The sequence below is a fragment of the Fusarium odoratissimum genome (assembly GCF_000260195.1).
Source record: "Fusarium odoratissimum NRRL 54006 unplaced genomic scaffold supercont1.2, whole genome shotgun sequence".
NCBI lineage: Eukaryota > Fungi > Ascomycota > Sordariomycetes > Hypocreales > Nectriaceae > Fusarium > Fusarium odoratissimum.
In genome coordinates this window covers 1,656,664-1,682,305 of record NW_022158688.1, presented here as the reverse complement: position 1 = coordinate 1,682,305, position 25,642 = coordinate 1,656,664, and the positions used below count along the sequence as shown (strand labels likewise).

The window sequence follows — 25,642 nt, the reverse complement described above, 5'->3', positions numbered from 1 at the left end:
GGAAGCATGATAGAGTTCTTTTGCTCGTATTGGATACTTCTGAAACTTTGTCGTTACGTGAAGTCTCCGCCTCAGCAATGAAACCGAGGTCACCACCCTCAAGATGATCAAGAATTGAAGCCGTGTAAGCGCACTAGTTGATGACAGGATTGGTTCCAGGGTTTTGTTCTTGTTCTTGTTCATGTTCATGGCAAGGTCACTTCAATGCAGGGGTCCAGGATAGTTAGTGGTAGACGCGCCGAAGAAGGGCAGATTGTTTCAAATTACGTTCCTTGGCGATGTCTGTGTAACAAAAACAAGTTTGAAGTAACATGTAAAATCAGATGAACCCTCTGAACTAATGGAGATTGTTGAGACGACCACAAATAAGCCTCCTCTTGGTCTCCCATAGTAGTAGCGGTGCACTAACAATTAAAACGTGACGGGGCCCATGTCACTCACTAATAAAAAACCATCCACTTTCTCACGGGGCACTCACACTCACACGCAACGTTACGTTACAACTAACTCCTCCACATCTGGCTACGATCCTCGACCCCGTCTGACCCAACAATCTCCAAGGCCACAGAGAGGTCAAAGGCCACAATGACAATTACAGCTACAGGCGCTTCTGCTCACTAATTTGCTGGCTCGCAGCGCTGTGGCGGTTGTCGCGTGTCGCCTGTGAGAGAGCGTGTGCGTGAGCGGGCGCTTTCGCTGTGCGACGTTGATTTTGATCTCATGGACGAATTGGAGGCGATATGATACATTACTACTACCAATTACCACTTACCTACACCTACTCTTCTTGCTCTCCCTCTACTTCCATGACAGCGTGAACTGCACTGCACCGCACTGAACTGAATTCGACCAGACCGACTCCCCCTTGCAACGTCGACTCTTTTTCTGCTTCTTCTCTGCGGGACTCTGTTGTCGTCTGCTCCGCTCTACCCGTCCCTTCTCATGCTTTGACCCCGTCAACTCCTGGCATGTCCCATCAGAGGTGGCCCATCTCCATCTTCGTGTTGTTTCCTTCAGATCTCCCCTCGTCTGAGCTACCTATCCAGGAACCTGTGCCTGTCCATCAGACACCCTCCACCTGCTAGTAGCAGCAGTAGTTGGTCCATCCATCGGGGCGTAAGATTCTCACCCTCACCCCATCCCATCTATTCCTTCGAAGGCGGTTGCTTCAACCTCTTCTTTTCGCATTCTCTTGGACTATTTACATTCTGCCGTGTCCATGACTCAAACCTTCTTCCTTTTCCCCTTTCGTTTCTATTTTCCATAATCACTCGTTACTATCATGTCAGCGACTTTTCAAAAGACACTCTTGGCTGCCATCATCAAGAGCCTCCTTCGGGGGAAATCACTGGTTCAGTCACTCTTGGCTTACTGGGGCAGCTCTCTGGGGCTTGAGACAAACACAAAGACGCGATTCGCTAATACGCCACGCAAATCTGCCCAAGACTTCCTCAAAGAGGCAGAGGCTCTCTTCCTCGACCCTGTCAGTCAAGATGGCCTGCAAGAACTATCTAACAACCTACGGAAACAACTCCTAGAGCGACTAGAAACTGATATGGAGTGTATGCTCCCGTCATACAGTCATCAGCTGCCAAGAGGTACAGAGGTCGGCCGCTTTGTGGCATTGGATGTTGGTGGTTCGACCCTCAGAGTAGCATTGGTGGAACTGTGTGGTCGCGTGTCCAATATTGGTGAGGAGAGCAGGATTGTGAGCATGAGAAACTTCCACATCACACCCGAGATCAAAGCCCTAGAAGGCATGTTGTTCTTCGACTGGATGGCCGAGAAAATACTAGAGACTCTATCAGCAGAGCTAGAGCAGCAAGATAGATCTGATGGACCTTTGCCTATGTCGATGGCATGGAGTTTTCCCATTGAGTATGCTTATTCCACACGCCCTTTCGTCCAGAGCTAATATTTGTTAGACAAACATCACTGGCAGGTGGCAAGTTGCAAGGGATGGGCAAGGGCTTCGCTGCGTGCAACGGGTTGTTGGGTCAAGATCTTGGAGAGATCGTACGAACAGCCTGCTTGAACCGCGGTCTCAACGTAGAACTTCGAGCTATTGTCAACGACTCTAGTGCATGCTTACTATCGGAGTCGTATAACCACCCCACAACGAGATTCGGTCTCATCCTTGGTACTGGCGTCAACCTCGCTGCCTATCTTCCTGTATCCGCCATCGGACGTGTCAAATTTGGCGAGCGTCCTCCCCAATGGTTCGAGAAAGCGACACATGTCATCATCAACAGCGAGATCAGCATGATGGGACGTGATATCTTGCCCTTGACAAGATGGGACCGGCAATTATTGGTGAATCACTCCCGACCTGAGTTTCAGCCTCTAGAGCACATGGTCAGCGGCATGTATCTGGGCGAGATTTGCAGATTGGCACTTGTTGAGGCGATTGAGTCGACTGGGGTTTTTGGAGGTGTTGTTCCTGTGTCCCTGGAGAAACCTTACTCGTTCTCAACCGAGACACTTTCTATCATTGAGAGGTGAGTTTTAGACTCAAGATTGTCCAGCTTCAGCATGCTAACGATCATAGGGATACAAGCTCTGATGCCGAAGAGGCACGCAAGCAATTTTCCTCTCGCCACCCATCGAGCCAACCCCCCACAGGTGCTGATCTATCATTCCTCAAGCAACTAGCCGGTCTAATCTCCAGGCGCTCAAGTGCGCTTGTTGCTGCTGGCGTACACGCTTTCTGGAACTTGCGCATCGACAGCCAGAACAAGTTCGTGTCCACACTATCACCCGAATCATCTGAGCGAGACAGCGCCGAAGCAGACCGTGACCTGGCTGAGACGACAGTAGCCTACAACGGCGGTGTTATTGAGAGCTACCCTGGCTATCTTGATAGTTGTCAGTCGTATCTAAATGACTTGGTAGCGGCTGACAAGATGGAAAAGTCTGGAAACAGAACAATCAAGCTTGTGTCAGCAAAGGAGAGCTCCCTGATGGGAGCAGCAGTGGCCTTGGCCTCTTTGGAGGAGGTCGTAGAGGGGCCATTGGGCGTGGTTGGCTAAAGAAAAGGAACGGGTATACGCCATTTTAATGTCACGTTATAGCATTGCATCGGTGTTGGGCGTTTTGGTTTTTGAGATGAAAATATCTTTGGATGATTTCTTACGGAGAATATATTCGGATGATGAACTTGGGACGGAGATGTTGATACTATATTAATACAGCCCTTAGACACACGTGTCCCTGGGAACTGCTCATGATAGCCTTAGGCCCCAAAATGTGATTCTCCAGTCTTGAATGATAGTCATATCAAAAGATCTGCTATCACAATAACTGAATTTTCTTATGCTGGTGTTTGGTACCACCTTCATCACTGACTGCGCGGTACCGCCTTCCCCAACTGAAGGTTGGTGCCCGCTCCACTCATAAGGCCATTTAGGTGGACTTGATGGTCACGTGCACGCGTCAAACTCTCGCGTTGAGTGGCCGGCGCGTCTGCAGCTTCACATAGTTTCTAGGCACCCCACGGTATCTTCTACACCAACCTAATATCTTCCCGCAGCTGTTGATCTCTTGAGCTTAGATTAATTTTTTGACTTAATGTCATAACCACGGTGTTGTTCGCTTATTTTGTTCTCTTTCATCCTATCTTTTTGCCCTGAACACGCGACATGGCCACCACCGACACATTTGCTGAATGCGCCATCGCGTTCGTTGCCAGCAATTTACTGACCCCCAAACTGGTCGGAGAGGTATGCTGAAGCTGCCAAGCTCAATTATCAATACTGACAACTCCTAGCTATCAACAATCTTAGAAGAAAATGGTGCAGAAATATGCGAACCTCGACGCGACGGCTCATTACCGATCGAGAAGGTCACCCACATCATCTCCAACACGATCGATTTCCCCCAGTTCACTGAGGCACAGGCCCATATGATCCCTGTAGTGACGACTCAATGGATCACCTTCTCAATAGCTCGCAGGAAACAGGCTCAAATTAGACCTTTTTCGCCTGATCCGAGAATGATCTTTTCCGAGGTGGTGGTGACTTGCGCGGATCTACCAGAGACCGACAAGGAGAGTATTGCTGGTGCTACAATGGCTTTGGGTGGACAAGAAACAAAAGATGCGTCTAAATTGACCACACATATTTGCGCCCTATCGATGGATCATCCCAAGGTCCAAGTTGCTCTACAAAAGGGATGGAAAGGCAAAGTTGTGCTGCCACACTGGTAAGTCTTGCGCAAATGGCTTATAATGCTGGTCGTTGACAATCTCCAGGTTCGATGATTGTTTCAAACTTGGGAAACGTATCGACGAAGGTCCCTATCTACTACCCGATCCCGAAATTCTTAAGAAGACTTCCGCGGACGATCTCAAAATTCCCTCCAACGAAAACCTCGCGGGTGCGACATCGCCGACACCGAATTATCTGCCTTTACCCTTACCTTCTGATGGGGAGATTGTACGCCCACCGGCCACTGTCTTCCAAGACCGAAATGTACTGCTATCCGGGGATCTAACTATAACCGATCGACTGTCAAAGGTGGTCAAGGAAATCATCGTCAGAGGAGGCGGAAGGCTCGTGGATAAGGTCGAGGATTGTGACATGCTCATCTGCCAATATCGCGATGGTCCGCAATATGTCCAAGCTGCGCAGTCGTGCAAAGAAGTTGGAAATCTGGCCTGGCTTTACTGGCTTATCGTTCATAACGAGTGGACATCGCCCCTTCGTCGATTGCTACACTATCCGATCCCCAAGGATGGTATAGAAGGATTCAGGGGTCTACGCATTACAGTATCAAATTACGGTGGTGAAGCACGAATTTACCTGGAGAACCTGATCAAGGCTTCTGGAGCCGAGTTCACCAGAACGATGAGAGCTGAGAACACGCATTTAATCACTGCTAGAGACTCTAGCGAGAAATGCAAGGCTGCTCCTGAATGGGGGATTGCCGTTATCAACCATCTCTGGATTGAGGAAAGCTATGCCAAGTGCGAAATTAGGCCCATCAACATTAAGAAGTATAATCATTTCCCTCCGCGCACTAACCTGGGCGAGGTAATCGGGCAAACGTTCTTTGATGAACCAAAGTTGCGCGAAAAGTACTACCCCGGGGGGCAGGACAAGCTATCACCGCGAGCCAAGAGGAAGCGAGCAATCCTGGAAGCTGCAGAGGATAACGCATATTCACGAGGGCCAGCAGAGGGTGTTGTTGTTGGTCAGGTTGGCAATGAGGACGTTGAGATGGAAGACTCTAATAGAGGAGAGAGCGAGAAGTCTGCAAAGAAGACGAGGACCATCGGAGATGCAACACCAATTCGTCCACGTCGTACTGGGAAGGAGAACGAGACACCGTCGGTGGCTTCTACAGGAAGCCGTAGCGCCAAAGCGAAAGCTCAAGAACGTCTGCATGGCCTGAGCGACGATATCGCGCTTTATGAAAAGGAGAAGAAGAGACATGCCAAGGGAGGCAATGCAATCTGGGGTGGAAAACGAGCAGCCGACCAGGCCGAAAAGACTAACAGCAAAACCAAACAAGATGAGAAGCCTGAAGATGAAGATGCCGACGCGTTAGCGAAGCGGCCGACCAAGAAGACCAAGCAGTCACTTCCAGACATTCAGATGCGTGTCGTCTTGACTGGATTCACTCGCTGGGTTGGAGACAAGAACAAGGAAGATCAAGATCGAGTACGTAAGCGCGAGCCATTTGTTTGAATCTATTCTAACCAAATGACAGAGAAAACTCCGGGACATGGGGATACAGATCGTTCAAGAGGGTCAACCGTGCGACTATCTGGCAGCCCCTAGTGTTGTCCGCACTGTCAAATTCCTATGCGCGCTTGCACGCGGCCCAACAGTGATCTCATCAACTTTCATTGACCAGTCTTTGGACAAGGGTACCCTTCTCGACGTTGAGGATTTCATCCTCAAAGACAATGCGGCCGAGAAAAGGCACAACATGGTCCTTGAGACATCAGTCGCTCGTGCTAAGGCAAATAGAGGCAAACTTCTTGTTGGTGTTCCCATCTATTGCACGGAAAAGATCCGCAATGGTGCGGAGAGCTACAAAGCGATCGCCGAGGCCAACGGGGCGATCTTCAAGATCTACCGGGCTCGGAGCGGGACGACAATCCGACCAACAACGGCAGAGGAGGAGGGTAACGCGCCACCCGAGCCGGTCTACCTATTAAGTAGCGGACGTCCCGACGAGAGGCCGCTTTGGGAGAAATTCCGTGATATGGCGTACAACGGCAACATGGAGCCTCGTATTGTTGCACCTGACTGGTTGCTCGATGTCGCAATGGCTCAACAGGTGCGGTTTGATGACAAGTTTCTGGCGGAGAACTTTTACGGAAATTCGCAGTAGCCCTTTCTCTGGCTGTTGCTTGATGGCGTTCAGGATGGTTTAACATCGCTGCCGATGTTGGAGTCCGTAGTCGGTTCATATTGGTGCGCGTACTGTGATGAAAAGTCGCATGTGCCTTATGTAGAGATGAGTATGTATGTTTCGGTGCTTAGAAGAATTTGACGCCTAATGAGTCGTCCTGGCCGAATATTTGAGCTTTGTTTCGTTTGACGAGGATGTTCAGAGCTTTTAGAAGGACATCTGTGTCCATGCCGTGAATGTCTATGAGGATCAGCCATAGGATCTTTAACATATTGTCTGGTCTGACTGAAATTACCATTTCCTTTTGTACCATCTCCCTCGACAAGTTCATAGACTGTAAGAACACTGCCCTTCTGCCCCGTCTCTTCGACGTAGTTCTCTACAAGCTCCGCCCACTCCTCGGGCTTTCGCCAATACAGAAACACAACATCCCCTGTTGTTTTGCCTCCGACGTATTCTACACGCCCATCTGTGTGCATATAAGAAATCACATCACGGATGTCATCAAATTGTAGCCTTCGATCGAGCTTTCGGTTTACAAAGAGATCTGAATCTGCTGCTTCGGACAGCGATAGGCGGAAGATACGGTTATGTCGCGCGTAGGCGAGGATAAGATCGGACCATTTGTTGCGCTGGGCATGGAGTGTAGTGAGATTAGTTTGGCGTGTGAAGAAGGCGGGGAAATGGTACTCGCGGGGGAATGTGAAGGAGGATTCGGTGGTAGTCGCCATTGTCTAGGTTGGTGATGTCTGTGTGGTGTTGAGGATTGGAGGGGCTGAGACGATGACGTGGGAGGGGCTCTACAGCTAAGGTACCCGTCAGGCTAAACACGTGTGATAGGTTGATCGGCCAAAGCCGTTTACGGTAATGCGATGCAATTCTAGGCCTCAGACTTCAGTATCCCATTCTTGATTAACCCTTGCTACCTTATCGAACCATGCGATGAAGATCTACGGAGTAAATAAAATTCCTTCAGTCCTTTTCGCTTGGAATAACATACCAGAACAAAGTTTGAATTCGTGTTTGTAAATCAGATCATCTCCATTCGTACGACACGACACCAAACTTCGCCTCAGGGATTCCTCTCCGAGACTCCACATAACGGACTTGTCCCCCATAGTCTCTGCGTATTCTTGTTGATTATTCCGTGGAGAATGCTTGACAATTGAATCTCCGTGACACTGAGCCGTGGTGTTATCTTTGTGGGGGAACTGTAGGTATCGCCCAGTTAGAGTCGCTGTGTTGCAAAGCAGAAGAGGTTGATATTGAGGCTTATCTATGTCGGCATTGATAAGGAGGCTCACTCCGAGGAGAAAGGTTAATACAGGGAATATGGGAACTAAGGTAGTAAATATTCCCGATCGATACAACACACAAAAATAGCTCGAGGAATTTTGTTATCCGGCTTTGAGTGAGGATTTTGATTGAGCGAGTCTAGAACAATGACATTCCCTGTTCAGGACCTGAGGACATGTTCTCGAGAGAAGGGCCAAGAAAGAGCAGTGACAATTCTACACTGAACTAGGCGGTATTCGAGATGGCTTCAGCCTTCACCGAGACTCAGATCAGTCAACAACCCACAAAAGACTTCACCGTACGGTGAAACTATGACTTGGAGCATAATATTTCGCCAGAAACCGGATGCGATTCTGAGAATCACCTCAAGACCTCATATCATGCTCTGTCGTGGTGTGTTCCGACGTACGACCCCTTGGTGAGAATATTGCTTCTCCGCGGAGCCCAAAACGCCTCTACCGTGCGGGCGCAGTCCCTGATTGGTCCCTCAGCCACGGTGCGCAGTCTCCTTATCAAAGATCAGCCCTGCCGAGAGCTGCAAATGCGCTCACGTTCTATGGACGAACGGCGGAAATGCTTAGCACGAGCTGTACTATCCCGGAGATGTACGTTCTAGATAGGGAGATGAGGAAAACATCAGGGGGATCCATAGTTTGTGGTCTTGAGGTACAGAAGACCCTCTTTTTGTAACAGGCTCTGAGAATCACTTATAACCATGAGAGGCCATGATATCCCTTCTATCTTTTGGGTTCCTCTCCCAAGTGTACTTGTTTAATATTAACTTGTCAAAATGACTGCAACGACACAAAAACGAGTGGTGGTCGTTGGCCTGGGCATGGTGGGCATTGCTTTCATGTAAGTCCATTTACATTATTTACTTGCCTGCCGTGATCTGACAATAATACAGAGAAAAGCTGCTTAAATATGACGCCAAATCAAAAGAATACGCCATCACAGTGGTTGGAGAAGAACCATATCTCGCCTACAACCGAGTAGGACTCACAACATTCTTCGAGCACCGAAAAGTTGAAGAACTATACATGAACCCAGCAGAATGGGTACGTTCAATCTGAACCAAAACTGCAATCCAGGCACTAACAACCTACAGTACACAGAAGCTGGAAGCTCATTAAACTGTCACGTCAACACAAAAGCCACACACATCAACACCGAGGATAAAATCATCGAATGCGCAAACGGCGAGAGTTACCCCTACGACATCCTCGTCCTCGCCACCGGTTCAGATGCTATTCTTCCCCGTATGCTCAAGGGCTGGGACGCAAATGGTGTTTTCGTCTACCGCACAATCGAAGACTTGAACAAGCTTATCAAGTTCTCCAACGACAAGAAGGGCACCAATGGAGCTGTCGTTGGTGGCGGTCTTCTCGGTCTTGAGGCCGCAAAGGCCATGCTTGATCTTGAGACCTTCAACAGAGTCGATGTTATTGAGAAGGCTCAGTGGGTTCTCACAAGACAGATCGACGAGACTGGTGGCAAGATGGTAGCGGATCAGGTCTCGCAGCTTGGCGTGAACCTCAATCTCGGCAAGGGCGTGTCGAGCATGAAGACTGACGAGAACAACAACCTCACTGGGGTTATCTTTGATGATGGCTCAGAGATCAGCTGCTCAACACTGTGCTTTGCTGTTGGTGTCAAGCCAAGAGATGACCTCGCCAGAAGCGCCAACCTCGAAGTTGGACAGCGCGGTGGTATCGTCGTCAACGATGACTTGAGAACGAGTATGCCCGATATCTACGCCATTGGAGAGTGCGCCAGCTGGCGTGGTATGGCTTACGGTCTTATCGCTCCTGGTGTAGCCATGGCCGAAGTCGTCGCTTTCAACCTCACACAAGCCAAGCTCCACAGCCCTCAGACCTTCAAGACTCCCGACATGAGCACAAAACTGAAGCTCCTCGGAGTCAACGTCGCTAGTTTCGGTGATTGCTTCGCTGACCGCGATGGTCCCGTGACGCTTCCTCCCAAGTACGCCAGGACACTCGTCAATGGCGACGCTAAAGAGCCCAAAGCTGTACAAGCTCTTACATACAAAGACCCTTTCTCGAATGTGTACAAGAAGTACATCTTTACTAAGGATGGAAAGTACCTTCTTGGTGGTATGATGATTGGCGATGTCTGTGACTACGTCAAGCTTCTACCAATGGTCAAGGCGCAGAAGGAGCTTGAGATTTCTCCCAGCGAGCTTATTCTCGGTGCCAAAAAGGATGGTGGCGAGGATACTGATGATCTCGACGATGATGCTCAGGTGTGCTCGTGTCATAACGTCACAAAGGGCGACATCGTCAAGGTTGTCAAGGATGGCACTTGCAAGGATGTTGCCAGCATCAAGAAGTGCACAAAGGCCGGCACCGGCTGTGGAGGTTGTGTTCCGCTCATCACCACCATCTTCAACAAGACAATGGCATCTATGGGCCAGGAGGTCACCAACTACGTGTGCTCGCACTTCAACCACTCTCGCGCTGACCTGTTCAACATCATCATGGTCAAGCGCCTCAAGAACATGGGTGAAGTGATGCGCGAGGCTGGAAACGACAAGGAGGCTCTTGGCTGTGAGCTGTGCAAGCCTGTGGTAGCAAGCATCATGGCTTCACTGTGGAACAGACACGTCATGGACAAGACCACTCACGGTCTCCAGGAGACCAATGATCGCTTCTTGGGTAACATCCAGCGAGACGGTACCTACTCTGTTGTCCCTCGTGTATCCGGTGGTGAGATTACTCCTGACAAGCTTGTGGTCATTGGCGAGGTTGCCCAGAAGTACAACCTCTACACCAAGATCACAGGTGGTCAGCGTATCGACTTGTTTGGTGCCCAGAAGCAGGACCTTCTCGACATCTGGGGCCAGCTTGTTGCTGGTGGTATGGAGTCCGGTCATGCTTATGCCAAGTCTCTGCGAACCGTCAAGAGTTGCGTTGGTTCTACATGGTGTCGATTCGGTCTGAGTGACAGTGTTGGTATGGCCGTTCGTCTGGAGGAGCGATACAAGAGTATTCGAGCTCCTCATAAGATCAAGGGTGGTGTGAGTGGTTGTGTGCGAGAGTGTGCTGAAGCTCAAGGCAAAGAGTATGTTTTGCCCCCGTCTTTCAATTCTTCGGTCCGCTAACATGGATTTCAGTTTCGGTTTGATTGCCACTGAGAAGGGCTGGAACATCTTCGTTGGCGGTAACGGTGGTGCGAACCCTCGCCATGCCGAGCTTCTAGCCAAGGATGTGCCCCCAGCTGATGTCGTGACAATCCTTGACCGATATCTCATGTTCTACATGCGCACAGCCGACAAGCTTCAGCGAACAGCCCGCTGGATCGAGAACCTCCCCGGTGGTATCAAGTACCTTCAGGAGGTCATCCTTGAGGACAAGCTCGGCATCAACGCCTCACTCGAGGCGCAGATGGAAGAGCTTGTTGACAGCTTCTTCGACGAGTGGGCCGAAGCTATCAAGAGCCCTGCCATCGCTGCCAAGTTCAAGCAGTTCGCCAACACAAACGACACAACACGCAACATGGAGCTTGAAGATGACCGTGGTCAGAAGCGACCAGCTTTCTGGCCTGCGGACGCTGCAGCTACAGACAACTTCTCAGGTCTCAAGGACAAGTGGTCCATGACTTCTTGGGAACCCATCATCGAATCTTCATACTTTGACGGTGCTGACGAGTTGCCAAACGGTATCTCCGCCACTGTCAAGCGCGGTGACACGCAGCTCGCCATCTGGCGCATCAAGGGCGTCTACTACGCCACACAACAGATGTGTCCTCACAAGCGTGCATTTATCCTCTCTGACGGTCTCATCGGCCAAGAGCCCAACAAGGCTGTGACGAATGGTGATAAGGATGGTGCTTCACCCTGGGTCTCATGTCCTCACCACAAGCGCAACTTTGACCTTGGCAACGGTGCCTGCAAGACAGACGAGTCTCTCTCCATCGCCACATTCCCTACCGAGGCTCGAGCCGACGGTATGTTGTACCTCAAGCTTCCCCCTGTGGAGGAGCTTGATGCCGCCTTGGGCACAAAGAAGTGGATGGTCAAGAAGGGCGAGGCCGGTGAGGCGCCTCTTGCTAAGCTTGACAGCAAGATCAAGTTTGTTGGGTTGAGGGGAAAGAAGCCGTATGTCAAGCCGACTGGTGGTGCGAAGATGACCACTAAGCCACTTGACCTTATGATGGCAGCGAATGGTTGTGGTGGCGGTGCGCCGGAATGGTAGAGAAAAGAAACATAGAGGATAGACGTGCTTAAGATATCATGGTTCGGCGTTGGGGATATACCGGAATGGTTTGGGTCATTATGAGTTATGTTATGTAGAGCATATATAAATACCTCTTTTTATGTTACGTCAAGCTCAACATCAAGCATATGGTCCCTTATCAGCTCAATGATGAGTTCGACGGGCATGAACATGGTGTAAAAAGTCCATATTGAGGAAGAACCGGATGATAAATTCATCAAAGGGCCTCCTAAGCTTATGCTAAACTTGCCTAAGATTTTTCATTGCTTAGGATCGAGTTCTCTTTCCTCTCTTCTCCTAGCCTGAGTTTAGATACTGTACCGAAGAAGGTGGTCTCTGAAGGACATCAGCGAATGGAACGACGATAGGACGTGGCTATTAGATATATAGAGGTCTTCTTATACTAGATCTTTCAACTTTCTAGGGTCATCTTGAAATTATGTCCTCTAATCCTTCTGTTATATAGCCCATTAGAAGTTATTAACACGGATGAGGTTCGCCGCTCAAAGCTCCTGGCGAGGTCTCTCATCATGGGTGTTGGTAACAGCAATGACACCGCCGTCCTTCTCAATATCCGCAGGAAGGTTTCCGAGAGCTCGATCGCCAAACATGAGATCAATCTCCTCAAGAGATAGCCCCTTCGTTTCTCGAAAAGCAAAGATAAGGGTGGGCAGTGTGATGACAAGATTGAAAGCTGTTGGTGTAAGTCAATTGACCAAAGAAAAGCCCCACGGAGTTTACTTACCAACGAAGAGGAAATAGAACTTCCAACCAAGCTCCTCGAGGGCAAAGGGACTGACTTGGTTCCAGAAAGTGCTCACAAGCCAGTTACCGATACCTGTGGCGAATGCGCAACCCTTTCCTCGGATTTGATATGGCATTACCTCAGACATGTACGTCCAGGATACAGGACCAAACGATAGCGAGAAGATGATTGTGACACAGAATAAGAAGGCAACTCCGGCAATACTTAGGCCACGGTGTGAGCCATCGACGTTTTGAGAGTTGACCGCACTCTCTAGGATCAGAGCAATGGTGATAGCAATAATTCCATAAATAAGAGGCCTCTTTCGGCCGATCCTATCAGAGATAAAGGTGATGAAAAACAGATCTCAAAATTGTTAGTCTTCAAACAGGGAACTTATTGAAGGAAACAAGATGCCGAACTTACTGGCCAAAGGACCGGTACAGTTGTAGATGCCTGCAACCAGAAGACTTGTCTTTCCAGTGATTCCAAGCTTCTCGTACATAATGGTTTGGTAGTAACTGCGTACTTCTGTTAGTGAGCGTATACGAAATACTTGTCAATGTTTCTGTATTTTAAGCAAGCAGTCATGGCGAAAGTTGAGGTGAAATCAGAATGGTGTTCAGAAATCAAGACAGCGTCAAGGATTCAAGAATAGGTCAAAAGCTTACCCAATAACATTGATTCCTAGGATTTATGTTAGTATGTGCTCTTGAAACAGGTGGTTCTCCAATACAAGGCATCATACCAGTGAATTGAGTAAAGACTTGAACAAGAGTTCCAAGCATAAGGCGCTTCCTCCACTGAGGCACCTTGAACATGATCATCCAACCAGGTGCAGTGGCAGCCTTCTCGGCATCAAGAGTGAGCTTGATCTCATTGAACTCAGACTTGATCCACTCATCATTCGAGCCATCAAAGTGCAACTTTCGAAGCGTTCTCATTCCATCGTCCAACTGATCTGTCGCGATGAGATGTCGGGGTGTCTCAGGAAGCCAGAGCATACCCAAGCACAAAAGTGCAGACGGGAATGTTTGGAAAGCCAAGGGGAAACGCCATTGGAAAGATGAAGTATCGGGCATATGATGACTTCCATATCCAACCCATGTTGATACAATGAAACCTACTCCAATCATTTGTTGGGCGAGGCCGACAATAAGTCCTCGATTCTTGGGGCTGGCGCATTCGGATTGATAGACGGGAACTATACATCATAAGTTAATCAAATTCACGAATCGGAAGATTGACTGACCACTCATAGAGAGCAAACCAACAGCAAAACCAGCAATAATTCGACCAATAAGCATCATAGCCAGACTGCCGCCTAGTTAGTTCATAGTAGTTGTGTTCAACAATTCAAACGTACTGATAGGCCGCCGCTTGAAGAATACCGCCAACCGTGCAAATAGCTGCACCGATTCCGATCGTCTTTCTTCGACCATACTTATCCATAATAACTCCACCGAACAAGGCGCCAAATACTGCTCCACCGCTGAATGTTGAGTTAATGGCGCCTATAATGGAGGATGTAGATGTTGTGTCAAAGTAGTTCTGGAAGTGCTTCGATGCTATCACGTCTGTCATGACACCAGAGTCATAACCAAAAAGAAACGAGCTATCGGTCAAATCAGTCAACATCTTCCCTATAGGAACGAAACATCCAAATAACTCGTACGTACCCAATGGCTGCAAAGCAAGCCAGGCCGATACTGTATGCCTTCCCCATTTGAGAGCCTTAACCTGTAAAGTCGTATAAGTGATTCGTAGTCCAATGTATTAGATGATAAATAGCATGTGGATTAGATCCAATGCTAACAGCGGACCTTTCACTATTTGTATGATCATCACCCCCAAAGCAATGGCTCCATTCTCAATGCTTCATGAAGCATGTTGATCAATTCTAACTACACCCTGATCCTCAAAGACCCACGGCCTCTTCTTCCCCAGGGGGCCCCAAAGGCCACCTCCGCAACAGTCATACTACTAGAGGCGGCGATATCACGCAAGGTTTATTGCTATCTCCATAGTGAACCCTACGCATGACCAGTAACGGCCCGTTTCTGCATCTTCAGCCCTGATCTGACCTCTCCCCGGCTTCGGCCGAGGCTCTAGATGGGACATGACATGCCGAAAATCGTGATCCCGTAGAACTACATGGTGCCCCTGGTGCGATTCCTCGTCGGTTCCGAGCGGTCGGAGAATATACTACTAGTGTTCGGCAACCGGCCCCTCGATGCGGCGGTTAAATGGTGTTGAAGAATAACCAGCCTATGAATGAACACTCTAAACTTCAACGCGTACAATCGCCCCTAACCTACCAGAGTTATTACCGTGTCAATACCTTGATCAGAGACTAGACGATACAAAAGTCGAACTACGATCATGGTCTGATCTCAGACATCTTAGCACATGGCCTTTAGCTTTTTCCATCCCGGCTAAATTTGAATGCAGCTGTCTACATGGAGTAGAGGAACCTGTAAGGGAACCTTTGATCCTTCGTGTGGTTGCTTACACCCGGACCAATCAGTGTCGTTCGGGGGTATTTGACCCGACCCGAGTTCAGATCATCGTCGGATACAACAGGCAGGCCTTTTATTCTATTATTATGTGTATATTCAAGATCCACCAAATGCATCAAGGTAAGATTGGTACTGGTTTCTGACGGAGGAATTACGCCGTTGTCAGTACAGCCCTGCATGTGCTCTAACTGTCTGTCATGTAAACTCATGCTTCCAAGTACTGATAGTGAGACAAAAGGCACCTGGGCTTCGGCTACTCGAGGGACATGTATGTAAAAGGTGAATAAGCCCGAGTCCTTCGGCTTTGGGGGTCCGCAAACTCAACCAGGTCTGCATCATGAAAGAGTTCTGAGACGGTCGGGAGGCCTTTATGATCATTTAATTAATCACATATACCCTCCCCATCAATATTACACCGTGACAATGTAACCTCAAAAGACAGTGCCTCGAATATGCATATTCTAATCATCCATTTTGATCTTCGTTGCACGGCAGTTGAATGCAATTGCCGATATTCAGTGTTTATAGGTTCTTCTGATGCACTCAATTGTTGGGGTGCAATCAGAGGTCTGGTTTTCATCTCATATTGCCACACATCACATGATACCGGCAAGGCTCCAGTTCTTCCAAGGCAGATATCTCCTTCTCTTCTAAATGGTTCTGCGCGAATGCTCGGTGATCATTCACATTCCATATCATGGGCAAGTTGCATGTTCCATTTCGTGGATAGTGGCACTCAGGTCACCGCTTATGATGCCACATTTTGAGCAACCGGATAAATTGTCATCGGGGGGGAATTCCTCTAGTTCCGTCATTTGATCTGCAATTCCCTGCTACGTTACTTGTCTAGATGATCATATGTTTATTCCCACTTGTCTAGATCCTCTGTACAATATGACTGCCCACTTCACGAGCAAAACGACCAACCAATCGCGACGACTATAGACCACTAAAATTACCATTTCGGGCAATTCCTAACCCCCAAACCCCGCTGGAGACTCAGTGGAACCTAAACGCGGACTCGGTTGGGAATCACTGTGGGGTGGCCTCAGAGAACAAGAAGCTTCTGCCATTTCTATTGATACCTATGGAAGGGTGCCAAAAAGCAACTAAAGACCCACTAAGCATACGAAATTTGCCTAAGTCTATCCTAAACTTACCTAGGCTTTTTTGCCTCTTAGGATATAGGTCCTACATTTCTTGACTCCGCCTGGAAGAATCATCATGAGATACAATTCTTTCAAGGATTTTCAGAGGATTCTCGCTAACTCATGCTCTTTGTGGAGTTCCAAGGTAGCTGCTTAGTGCTGACGAGCAGGCTTGACATGTTCCAACCTCTCGGGACTACGGCACGAGTAACTGGTTACATGGAGGATGTTTTCACCAGGACACCAATGTCCAAATGTCCGGTCTTCGGATATTGTAATCATTGCAAATTGACATGTGATTTTGAAGACTATGGTCATGAACCGAGTTCTGTTGTGGCTCTAGGGAACACTACGAGACATGAGATGAAAGACATCATATCGACAGTCAAGAGCCTCGGTCTCAGAACAAATAGCAACAATTTAATCAAGTCCTCTATATAGTAACTTGAGTCATGAAATCTATGTGCCTATGACAGAGACTCGATTGAGACTGGGGCATCTCCCTTCAAGTCACGACCCTTCTCAGCAACCTTATAATCACCCTTGAGTTTATCAGTACCCTCGAGCTTACCATCTTGTCCAACTACAAGTTCAGCAACAACATTTCCCTCTCCGTCCACCACAGTAGCCTTAGCACCAGGAGAAGCCTGATACAAAGCAACCTCAACGTTGTTCGCAAAGTCATAATCCGCACCAACTTCCTTGCAACTCCCGAGGACAAGAACGGTGTTCTCGCGCACGTAAAGAGGCAATGTGCCAAATGCGTGCTTCTCCTTAAACCATCCAGGACCAGACTTGACTTCGTTCGTGAAATAAGATGTCCATGTTCCCTTAGGGAGGTAGAACTCAACTTCGCCCGACTCTTCATAAATGGGAGCTGCTAGGAGCTGTGATCCGACCATGAACTGGCGATCAAGGTACCAAGAGGTTGGATCTTCAGGGAACTCAAGCGCAACAGCTCGAAGAGACATTGGAATCCCACCCTCTATAGACTCAATAGCCTGAGAGAAGATATACGGCATCAATCGCGTCTTGAGCGCCGTCCACTTGGCTAGAGTCCTGGAGCAACCCTCCTCGGTGGTATCATCATTGTCGACAACCCATGGAACTCGGAAGCAATTGCTTCCATGCAGACGACTATGACTGCACAGAAGGCCCATCGCGACCCATCGCTTGTAGATCCACGGTGGTGGAGAACCTTCGAAGCCACCAATGTCGCAGCTCCAGAAAGTAAAGCCGCTGAGACCCATTGATAACCCACCGCGGACAGATTCAGCGAGAGCTTCGGGTGTAGACTCACAATCTCCGCCCCATACGAGAGGAAAGCGCTGAGTTCCAGCACAGGCAGCGCGGGCATAAAGAACAGCCTCCTTCTCGCCGTATCGCTTCTGGAGAGCCTCGTAGACAAGCTTGTTGTACATGAAGGCGTAGTAATTGTGCATCTTTTGTGGGTCGACCGAGGCATCGTGCCACTGAACGTCAAGAGTGGGAATACGCTCGCCAAAGTCCGTCTTGAGGGCATCGACGCCCTTGTCGAAGAGTCCGTTCAGGCACTCGGTATACCAGGCACAAGCTTCAGGGTTTGTCACGTCCAGAAGACCCATGCCAGCTTGCCAGAGATCCCACTGCCAAATATCTCCATTCTTGCGCTTGAGGAGATAGCCCTTCTCAGCAGCGTGTTTGAATGCCGCACCAGCTTGGCCGATGTATGGGTTGATCCAGACGCAGACCTTCTTGCAAAGCCCACTCTCCTTGAGTCGCGTTATCTGGCCCTTGGGATCAGGGAAACGCTCTTCGTCAAAGACAAAGTCTGTCCATCTGAAGCCCTTCATCCAGAAGCAGTCGTAGTGGAAGACATCAACAGGTGACCCACGAGACTTCATACCCTCAAGGAATGAGTTGACCGTAGTCTCGTCGTAGTTGGTAGTAAAGCTAGTCGTCAGCCAAAGACCAAAACTCCAACTGGGAACTCTGTTGGCTTTTCCAGTGAGGACAGTGTATTTCTTGAGAACATCCTTAGGCCCGTCGCCGTAGATGATATACATCTTCAACCTCTGCCCCTCCACAGTTGTTTGCACACGACAACACCTCTCACTACCAATTTCGAAATCTACCTTTCCAGGGTTATCCACGAAGACACCATAACCACGGTTGCTCATCCAGAAAGAAACGTTCTTGTAAGCTTGGTCGCTTGAAGTACCACCATCGGCGTTCCAAAGGATGACATTCTGACCAACTTTGTTCCATGCTCCAAAGCGCTCGCCAAGACCGTGGACGGATTCGCCGACGGACAGAGTCGTTTGCATGAACATGTAGTGCTTGAAGTCGCGCATGTCGCCGGTCTGCATTGGTGTGCTAGGGGCCGGGGAGTAGGCGAATCCTGTGCTACGATTGCCCAGGTTCGTGAGGTGCTTTTTGCCATCTGAGCTGTGGAATTTGATGTCGAAGTTATGTTGGTCAGGATGAATAGTGGCAGAGAGAACTCCAGATTGGATAGTAGTGCCCTTATCACTCTTGACGATCTTTCCCTCAACTTTAGGCTGCCCAGCTGGGAAGAGATCGAAGTTGGGGCCTTTTCGTTGAGCACCGGCCCAATGCGTGGTCTCGATGGAGATAACTCCATCCATCTCTGCTTTGATATCGATATCAAGTGTGGGCTGGTTGAGGGTATCGCCTCGAGAGCGGATGTGCTTCACTGGACATAGCAGATTCAGGGCCTGCTGGTCCTTGCTGGGAGTGATCTCATAGACATCTTCGGCATACTCGGTGCGAAAGTCTTGGGCGGGCAGCCACATGCCATCGCGGAGATGCATTTTGGTGTTTTCTTGATTGAAGTGGGAATAGGAGGTATCTTGGTTCGATTGGCCTGTTGATGAGTGAAAAGACGGATTGTTTCTCTAGGAAATAACCAAGTCTTGGTTTAAGAGAGAGAGAGAGAATGATATGGTATTACTCTCCACTTCAACAATCCTCCATCATGGAACCTCAAATGCATCAGCATCCCACTCCTCTCACGGTGACAATTCACCCGGAGCAGCCCCTCTTGACCCCACCAACTTATCATGACATTGTCCCCTCAGCGTCATTCGTTCGGGTCTGGCAACGAGTTACACACATGATGGTCTTGGAGAGTTGCATCCTGTCCCCTCAAGGGTCCCCTGCTCGACGATCAAGTGGTGGATAAATCAGCGGGCGCTAGAGGCACACCCGGTTAAACACAGACGGGGCTCCTCTAGCTGCAGCCCATCGCGGGGTTCAGGGCCACTGTAACGAACGGGGTCTTCCAGGATGCATCGTTCGTTTCTGAGAGGTCTCTCAACTTGCCTTACACGGAGATGTGGGTTCCTAGTCACGTATGACAGCTTGTTTAACAAGCAGAGAACACCTACCTATTCCAAAATGATCTTCCCAGCACGAGTTCGTAGCTAGCTTCATCCTTCTTAGTCAGTTCATCTGCATCGAAGCTAGGATATTCGGCTCGTCTTTCCATATACCGGCCCGCGCCCCTTGCTCACTCTCATCCCATATCAACTTAAAAACAAATCCACGAATCCCAATCTTTTACCCATCTCCTTCTTTGTGGCGCCCCCGCATTTCCCGGGGTCTTGTCATGATCGTCCTGTTCTTCGGCCATAAGATCCTAGAGAAGCAAGAAAACTTAGGAACTCTATCCTAAGTGACAAAAAGACTTAGGTAAATTTAGGTAAACTTAGCATATGCTTAGTAGGCTTTTATATTAGTTAATATTGGCACCTTAGGTTTAGGTCAGACGTTTTCTTGCTCCCTGAGGATATCCTCAAGGGACAATCCATGGACCAGGAGCCCGCAATTAAAGCTCATATGCAATGTTACTGAACAGTAAGGTGCCATGTCAAGCATCATGAAGTGACGCAGTTCCCCTCCTAGGCTACACGGTTAATTGTAAAGACAAGGTTCCAGACTTGATATAAAACATAACGATCCCACCGCATTCAGTGTATAGCTCCAGACAGCTTCTTCACCTTCAACTCTCACAATGAAGCTCTCTGGCTACCTCTGCGTGGCAGTTCTGGCTGTGGCCGGCCAGGCTGCCAAGGATAAACCTGTTTACAAGGATCCCAAAGCTTCTATCGATGACAGAGTTGAGGACCTTCTCAAGCGGATGACGATCCAGGACAAGGCGGCGCAATTGATCCAGGGTGATATGACAAACTATCTCAATCTCACTGATGAGACTGTCAATAAGACTGGTTTGGCATGGAACTTCAAGTATCGAGCCAATTCCATCTGGACAGGCTTATACGCGAATATGACTACTATCAAGAAGGCTGCTAAGCTAGGACAAGATTATTTGGCTAAGGAGACTGAGCTTGGCAAGTGTTATGCTTCACTATTGGGCTCATGGTCTAATGCTCAGCAGGTATTCCCGCCTTTGTTCAGAGTGAAGGTCTCCACGGAGTCTTGATTTTGAATGGAACAATTTTCAATAGCCCAATTGGCATGGGTTGCTCGTTCAACCCAGAGCTTATCGAGAAGATGGCCGATGTCATTGCAACAGAGTCTCGAGCCGTTGGCATCAATCAGTTGTTTTCTCCTCAAGTCGATCTTGCTCGAGAGTTGCGATTCGGTCGAGTTGAGGAATGCTTCAGCGAGGATCCTTATTTGTATGTTCTTACCAAATCAAGCTTATGGCTACCTAGTAGTTACTAATTTCCGATTAGAGCTGGAGAAATGGGTTATCGATATGTTAAGGGTCTTCAAGCAGGTGGTGTCTCAGCCATGGTTAAGCACTATGTAGGTCTGCTCAGTCACCATCAATTCGCGTACTGACATTCAAAGGCTGCTTTTGCAACCCCAGAGCAAGGTATCAACACTGGCCCAGTCCACGGTGGTGAGCGAGAGCTGCGGTCTCTCTACCTCCCTCCCTTCAAGCGAGCCATCATCGATGGAGGCGCAACCTCAATAATGTCCTCCTACAACTCCTACGATGGTGTTCCAGTCGTCTCAGACTCTTACCTCCTCACTGATATCCTTCGAGAAGAGTGGGGTTATAAGTACTACGTTATTTCCGATGCTGGTGGTACTGCTCGTCTCGCTCAGGCCTTTTACGTCTGCCCTCTCGAGGACGATGAATGCATCACTCTTGAGGTAAGTCGCCCTAAGCTCCTACCGGATAAATATTGACTTTTGTAGACTCTTCCCGCTGGTAACGATGCTGAGATGGGTGGTGGCTACTGGAGTTTCGAAATCATCCCTGAGCTCGTCAAAGCTGGTAAACTTGACGAAAAGGTCGTCGATACCGCTGTATCTCGTGTTCTTCGCTCCAAGTTCGAGATGGGTCTTTTTGAGAAGCCCTTCACTGGTGTCGCAGATGATAAGATTTGGGATTATGTCAACACCAAGGCTCACAAGAAGGTTGCACGCCAACTTGATGCTGAGAGTATCGTTCTTCTGGAGAACCATGAGAATATTCTGCCTCTGAAGAAAGACGCCAACGTTGCTGTCATCGGTCCCATGGCCCACGGCTATGTCAATGTGGGTACTTTCTGACTATCTGGTGAACCATCACTAACTGGACAACCAGTACGGTGACTATGTCATCCACACAGCCATGACCCGTGGAGTTACTCCCTACGATGGAATCAAAGCCGCTAGCAAAGGCAAAGTGACTTTCACTCAAGGTTGCGAGCGCTGGTCTACAGACGAGTCTGGCTTCAAGGAGGCTGTCGCCGCCGCCGAGGCCGCTGATGTCGCCGTTGTAGTCGTCGGAACATGGACTCGAGATCAAAACGAGCTATGGGGCGGTTTAAACGCCACTACAGGAGAACATATAGATGCGAGTAACTTGAATCTCATCGGTGCCATGCCCAAGCTCGTCAAGGCCATCATCGAGACTGGGAAGCCCACCGTTGTGGTGTACAGTTCTGGAAAGCCTATCACAGAGCCATGGATTTCAGAGGAGGCTTCTGCTCTTATTCAGCAGTTCTATCAGTCTCAGGAAGGCGGTCATGCTCTGGCTGATATTCTGTATGGCGACGTCAACCCCTCGGGCAAGCTCTCCGTCAGCTTCCCCTACGATGTCGGCACCACGCCTATCTACTACGACCATCTCAACTCTGCGCGCGCCTGGCCAAACCCTGGTAAGATTTATGAGAACGGTACCCTTAAGTTTGGTAGCAACTACGTCCTTGAGAACCCCGAGGCCCTCTACACATTCGGCTATGGTTTGTCATACAGCAAGTTCGATTTCTCCAAGATCTCCGTCTCCAAGAAGAACGTCACTGCGACCGACACTGTCACCGTTTCCGTTGACGTAAGCAACAAGTCCAAGCGCGACGGCTCTGAGGTCGTGCAGCTATATGTCAAGGACATGCTTGCCTCTGTCGATGTTGCGCGATACCAGCTCAAGGGTTTCAAGAAGGTCGCCGTCAGGGCTGGCAAGACCCAGACCGTCAAGATTGATCTCAAGGTTGAGGACTGGGGTCTATGGAACCGCAAGATGAAGTATGTCGTGGAGCCTGGTGATTTCACTGTCTTTGTAGGAAACTCGAGCGAGAACTTCAAAGGCAACGTGACTGTCACAGTTTCATAGATCCGTTTAGATTAAACGCCAATCCCGTAACAGGGCATGTCAATCTATTTATTTATTTTCCCAATTGAGTTGATCATATCCTTGCAGTCATACAGCGTTGCACAGTCTATTGTGGCGTTGACGTGCCTGGCACCGAGTCATAATTGCTTGCATGACATGTTGACGTATTGCAGCTTGGTGACATTTTGTTGTTGGAGCACCCCCTGGTACGGTCAATTGACTTAGGAAAGAGTACTTTAGTCCTTTCGAGCAATCAGTAGCATGAGTTAATGAGATTAGTGTGATTCAGGTAAAATAGACTGAGTCAAGCTGCGAATCTTTAAAGAATGTCACCCAATACAGCAGTGAAATAGTAATGAGAGCCACAGATTGGGCTTATCTTATCGTAAACGGTCAGGGATTGCTTTATCCGGCGCCGGCTTTTTTATCATCCGGGCAATGACCAATCAGAAGAGTCTGCGCCCGGAAATGTGGTCATGGGCTACGGGAAGGCGGGCAGCCTCGCTTCTCGTTCCAGCTTCTCCTCGTCGTCCCAGCACACTCGATCCAAATTTGCTTATGGTTAGCTTTTCTACGTCAACACGACTTTTTCTCACGGACTGAGACTCAGCCTTGTAGTGGAGGGCTGCCAACAGTATTCGAGCGTCTTTTTTCCTCCCTGGACGCGCCCAAAAGGCCTGCGCTCCCTCGTCGCTTCGCCCACAACTCCCGTCGATTCGACTGTTCATTCCACCCTCTGTCCACCATGGCGTCGCAACAAATTCTCTTTGCCGAAACCATAGCGGGTATGAAGAAGGCATTCAAAAGGAAATCATATGGTACGGAAATCTCATTGCGCTTGTCGCGATGGAGGGATTGGCAACTGACCATCCACCCAACAGAATCCGACTCAGACTCCGAGATCGAAAGCTATAGCAATCGCGGCAATAAGCTCAAAAGGCAGGCACGGTTTGCCCGTCAAGGGCAATTGGTCCCAAATAATGGTCCAAGTTCGTATAGAGAGGTTCGTTGTTTTGTCAAATCCTCCCAGGCCAATTTCTGACATCTGCTAGTATGTCGAATACGGTGGTGTCCGACGCCCGATCCTATATCGCAATCCCCCATTAGTCGACGAGGAAGGATACGAAATAGATAGCGACGACGAAGATGAGGAGCGCGTTCAAGAAGCAGAGGCCCTAGCGGCAGAGATGAACCCTTACGCCAACATACAAATAGAGAGTAAGTCAACAATCACCCATTTGAGTAGCAGGGCTAACAGGAGTAGATATCCTTGCTCCACTTACTGCATCAACCGCGTTACCGACACACCCGACCCTATCGAAGCCCTTCACGTCCAAAACCCTGACTCGACTTGTTGACCAAAGTTGCGACATAATGCGCAAGGAGAACCGGTCTCTGTGGAGAGTCAGACATCTCTTGACAACGCTCTGCGGCGACTACACATGGGTCCCATGCGAAATGATGGTTCGGCCGGCAGATGTTGAGCTCTATACAGACAACCACACGGCGCAACATCTGTTGGCGCTATCCCAGGCGGTATCGGCGCTTCCCAGAGTCACCAACGGCGACGTACAACAAGGCAGCGGTGTCGAACAAGGAGATGCTTTACCAGACACAACATTCGATGGCAAGCCCACAGACAAGGACCCAGCAGAGGATGCCGATATAACCATGACGGACGCTGGAACTGCCGACCCAGATGATTCTCTCGTAGAGGATGCCGACGAGAATGCAAAGGTTGAGGCTGAGAAGGACGGTGCTGGAACGGCTTCAAATATGCATAACGGCGAGCAAGTACCAGCTGCACAGACGGATAAAAGAGATTCCAGGGGCGAAGCGACAAACGGGGTCAATGAGCATACAAACGAACAAGGGACGAATGATATGGAGGCGACCAGAGCTGAAGCCACTGCGAAACCTTCAGGCAGCGATGCACATCAACAAACGGAATCGGCTGAGACAATAGGTGCAGATGTATCCATGATCTCCGACGGGGACGATGACTTCATACATCCCATGTTTCTTGCACCTTCAGGAGCAAGACCAGATCGGGATATCGGCTTGCCGGACCAAGAAGCGGAAGATATTCGACGATTGCTTGCTCTCTACGTGCAGAAGCAGGAAGAGGTGTGTAGAGGGGCAAAGAGGCTGTTTCTAGGACTCCTCAAAGCCGAGCAGATGCGGAAGAATGTACTCCACTGGTCTAAGGCAGAAGCTCATTCAGGGCTCAACCGAGACATGTCGGACGGGGAAGATTGGTACGACAAGGAGGAATGGGGTCTCACAGAAGACCTCAAAAAGGGGCAGGACGAAGAGGAAGAAGATGTGCAGACAACTGGTAAAAAGACGAGAAACCGACGTCAATAGCTGTTGGTTTCTGTGTTCTTCTTGATGGATGATGATGACTGACTTGGCTTGTTCGGGTTTTTGCTTTAGGCGTTTTAAGGCTGGCGTTTGGAATAAACCGCGAGATGGGCCTTGATGCCAACCGCAGTAAGCGTATTGTTACAAGCATCGATAGATATGAATATTGAAGCATATAGTTTAGTTAGGTAGTTAGTGGTCATACCCATGAGATTCGATATCTGCCTGTTCTGGTCCTGGGTGAGCTAATGAGGCTTTCTCTCGGTATAGGTTGAATTCGGCAGATTGGGTTGCTTGCCTCGATTTCTCGGCTGCATTGCAGGGATCTTCCGTTTGGTCAGGTTCCATGATTTGGTTTGTGGATGGTGGATCAAAAAGACGCAGCCTCCAGAGTCCAGGGCTCT

The 25,642-nt window shown here is 49.1% G+C and overlaps 8 protein-coding genes across 15 annotated transcripts; 5 read left to right on the top strand and 3 right to left on the bottom strand.

The window, feature by feature from the left end:
* The first annotated feature begins 408 nt into the window (after nt 1–408).
* FOIG_02197 (hexokinase) lies at nt 409–3,300 on the top strand. 2 transcript variants are annotated; one of them, XM_031199390.1, is made up of 3 exons: nt 409–1,878; nt 1,926–2,498; nt 2,549–3,300. In XM_031199390.1, the coding sequence occupies exons 1-3, from the start codon at nt 1,283–1,285 to the stop codon at nt 3,027–3,029; spliced, it is 1,650 nt and encodes a 549-aa protein (XP_031071427.1). In that variant the 5' UTR covers nt 409–1,282; the 3' UTR covers nt 3,030–3,300. The 2 variants fall into 2 exon arrangements, with proteins under 2 accessions (XP_031071427.1, XP_031071428.1); XM_031199391.1 differs by having other exon boundaries at nt 1,926–3,300.
* Nucleotides 3,301–3,486: 186 nt separating this feature from the next.
* On the top strand, nt 3,487–6,591 carry FOIG_02196 (uncharacterized protein). The gene is made up of 4 exons (XM_031199389.1): nt 3,487–3,719; nt 3,767–4,200; nt 4,250–5,660; nt 5,710–6,591. Exons 1-4 carry the CDS (start codon nt 3,639–3,641, stop codon nt 6,337–6,339), a joined length of 2,556 nt encoding a protein of 851 aa, XP_031071426.1. The 5' UTR covers nt 3,487–3,638; the 3' UTR covers nt 6,340–6,591.
* FOIG_02195 (uncharacterized protein) lies at nt 4,581–8,082 on the bottom strand. 3 transcript variants are annotated; one of them, XM_031199388.1, is made up of 3 exons: nt 7,361–8,082; nt 6,656–7,310; nt 4,850–6,600 (listed from the first exon to the last, which is right to left on the bottom strand). In XM_031199388.1, exons 2-3 carry the CDS (start codon nt 7,089–7,091, stop codon nt 6,488–6,490), a joined length of 549 nt encoding a protein of 182 aa, XP_031071425.1. In that variant the 5' UTR covers nt 7,092–7,310; nt 7,361–8,082; the 3' UTR covers nt 4,850–6,487. The 3 variants fall into 3 exon arrangements, with proteins under 3 accessions (XP_031071424.1, XP_031071425.1, XP_031071423.1); XM_031199387.1 differs by having other exon boundaries at nt 4,581–6,600; nt 6,656–8,082; XM_031199386.1 differs by having other exon boundaries at nt 4,901–7,310.
* FOIG_02194 (nitrite reductase [NAD(P)H]) lies at nt 7,304–12,397 on the top strand. 2 transcript variants are annotated; one of them, XM_031199384.1, is made up of 4 exons: nt 7,304–8,511; nt 8,564–8,714; nt 8,765–10,737; nt 10,790–12,397. In XM_031199384.1, the coding sequence occupies exons 1-4, from the start codon at nt 8,447–8,449 to the stop codon at nt 11,868–11,870; spliced, it is 3,270 nt and encodes a 1,089-aa protein (XP_031071421.1). In that variant the 5' UTR covers nt 7,304–8,446; the 3' UTR covers nt 11,871–12,397. The 2 variants fall into 2 exon arrangements, with proteins under 2 accessions (XP_031071421.1, XP_031071422.1); XM_031199385.1 differs by having other exon boundaries at nt 7,304–8,714.
* Nucleotides 10,715–14,691, bottom strand: FOIG_02193 (uncharacterized protein). Its single transcript, XM_031199383.1, has 8 exons — nt 14,316–14,691; nt 14,003–14,251; nt 13,889–13,953; nt 13,385–13,840; nt 13,308–13,323; nt 13,063–13,157; nt 12,637–13,002; nt 10,715–12,585 (listed from the first exon to the last, which is right to left on the bottom strand). The coding sequence occupies exons 1-8, from the start codon at nt 14,360–14,362 to the stop codon at nt 12,395–12,397; spliced, it is 1,485 nt and encodes a 494-aa protein (XP_031071420.1). The 5' UTR covers nt 14,363–14,691; the 3' UTR covers nt 10,715–12,394.
* Nucleotides 14,692–16,701: 2,010 nt separating this feature from the next.
* FOIG_02192 (alpha-D-xyloside xylohydrolase) lies at nt 16,702–19,309 on the bottom strand. Its single transcript, XM_031199382.1, has one exon. The coding sequence runs from the start codon at nt 19,114–19,116 to the stop codon at nt 16,771–16,773; it is 2,346 nt and encodes a 781-aa protein (XP_031071419.1). The 5' UTR covers nt 19,117–19,309; the 3' UTR covers nt 16,702–16,770.
* A 725-nt stretch (nt 19,310–20,034) lies between these two features.
* FOIG_02191 (beta-glucosidase) lies at nt 20,035–23,203 on the top strand. Its single transcript, XM_031199381.1, has 6 exons — nt 20,035–20,655; nt 20,703–20,946; nt 21,004–21,076; nt 21,122–21,430; nt 21,476–21,817; nt 21,867–23,203. The coding sequence occupies exons 1-6, from the start codon at nt 20,319–20,321 to the stop codon at nt 22,872–22,874; spliced, it is 2,313 nt and encodes a 770-aa protein (XP_031071418.1). The 5' UTR covers nt 20,035–20,318; the 3' UTR covers nt 22,875–23,203.
* Nucleotides 23,204–23,325: 122 nt separating this feature from the next.
* Nucleotides 23,326–25,585, top strand: FOIG_02190 (uncharacterized protein). Of its 4 annotated transcripts, XM_031199378.1 has the most exons (4): nt 23,326–23,692; nt 23,756–23,877; nt 23,927–24,092; nt 24,139–25,585. In XM_031199378.1, the coding sequence occupies exons 1-4, from the start codon at nt 23,620–23,622 to the stop codon at nt 25,239–25,241; spliced, it is 1,464 nt and encodes a 487-aa protein (XP_031071415.1). In that variant the 5' UTR covers nt 23,326–23,619; the 3' UTR covers nt 25,242–25,585. The 4 variants fall into 4 exon arrangements, with proteins under 4 accessions (XP_031071415.1, XP_031071417.1, XP_031071414.1 ...); XM_031199380.1 differs by having other exon boundaries at nt 23,756–24,092; XM_031199377.1 differs by having other exon boundaries at nt 23,326–23,877.
* The last annotated feature ends 57 nt before the right edge of the window (nt 25,586–25,642 follow it).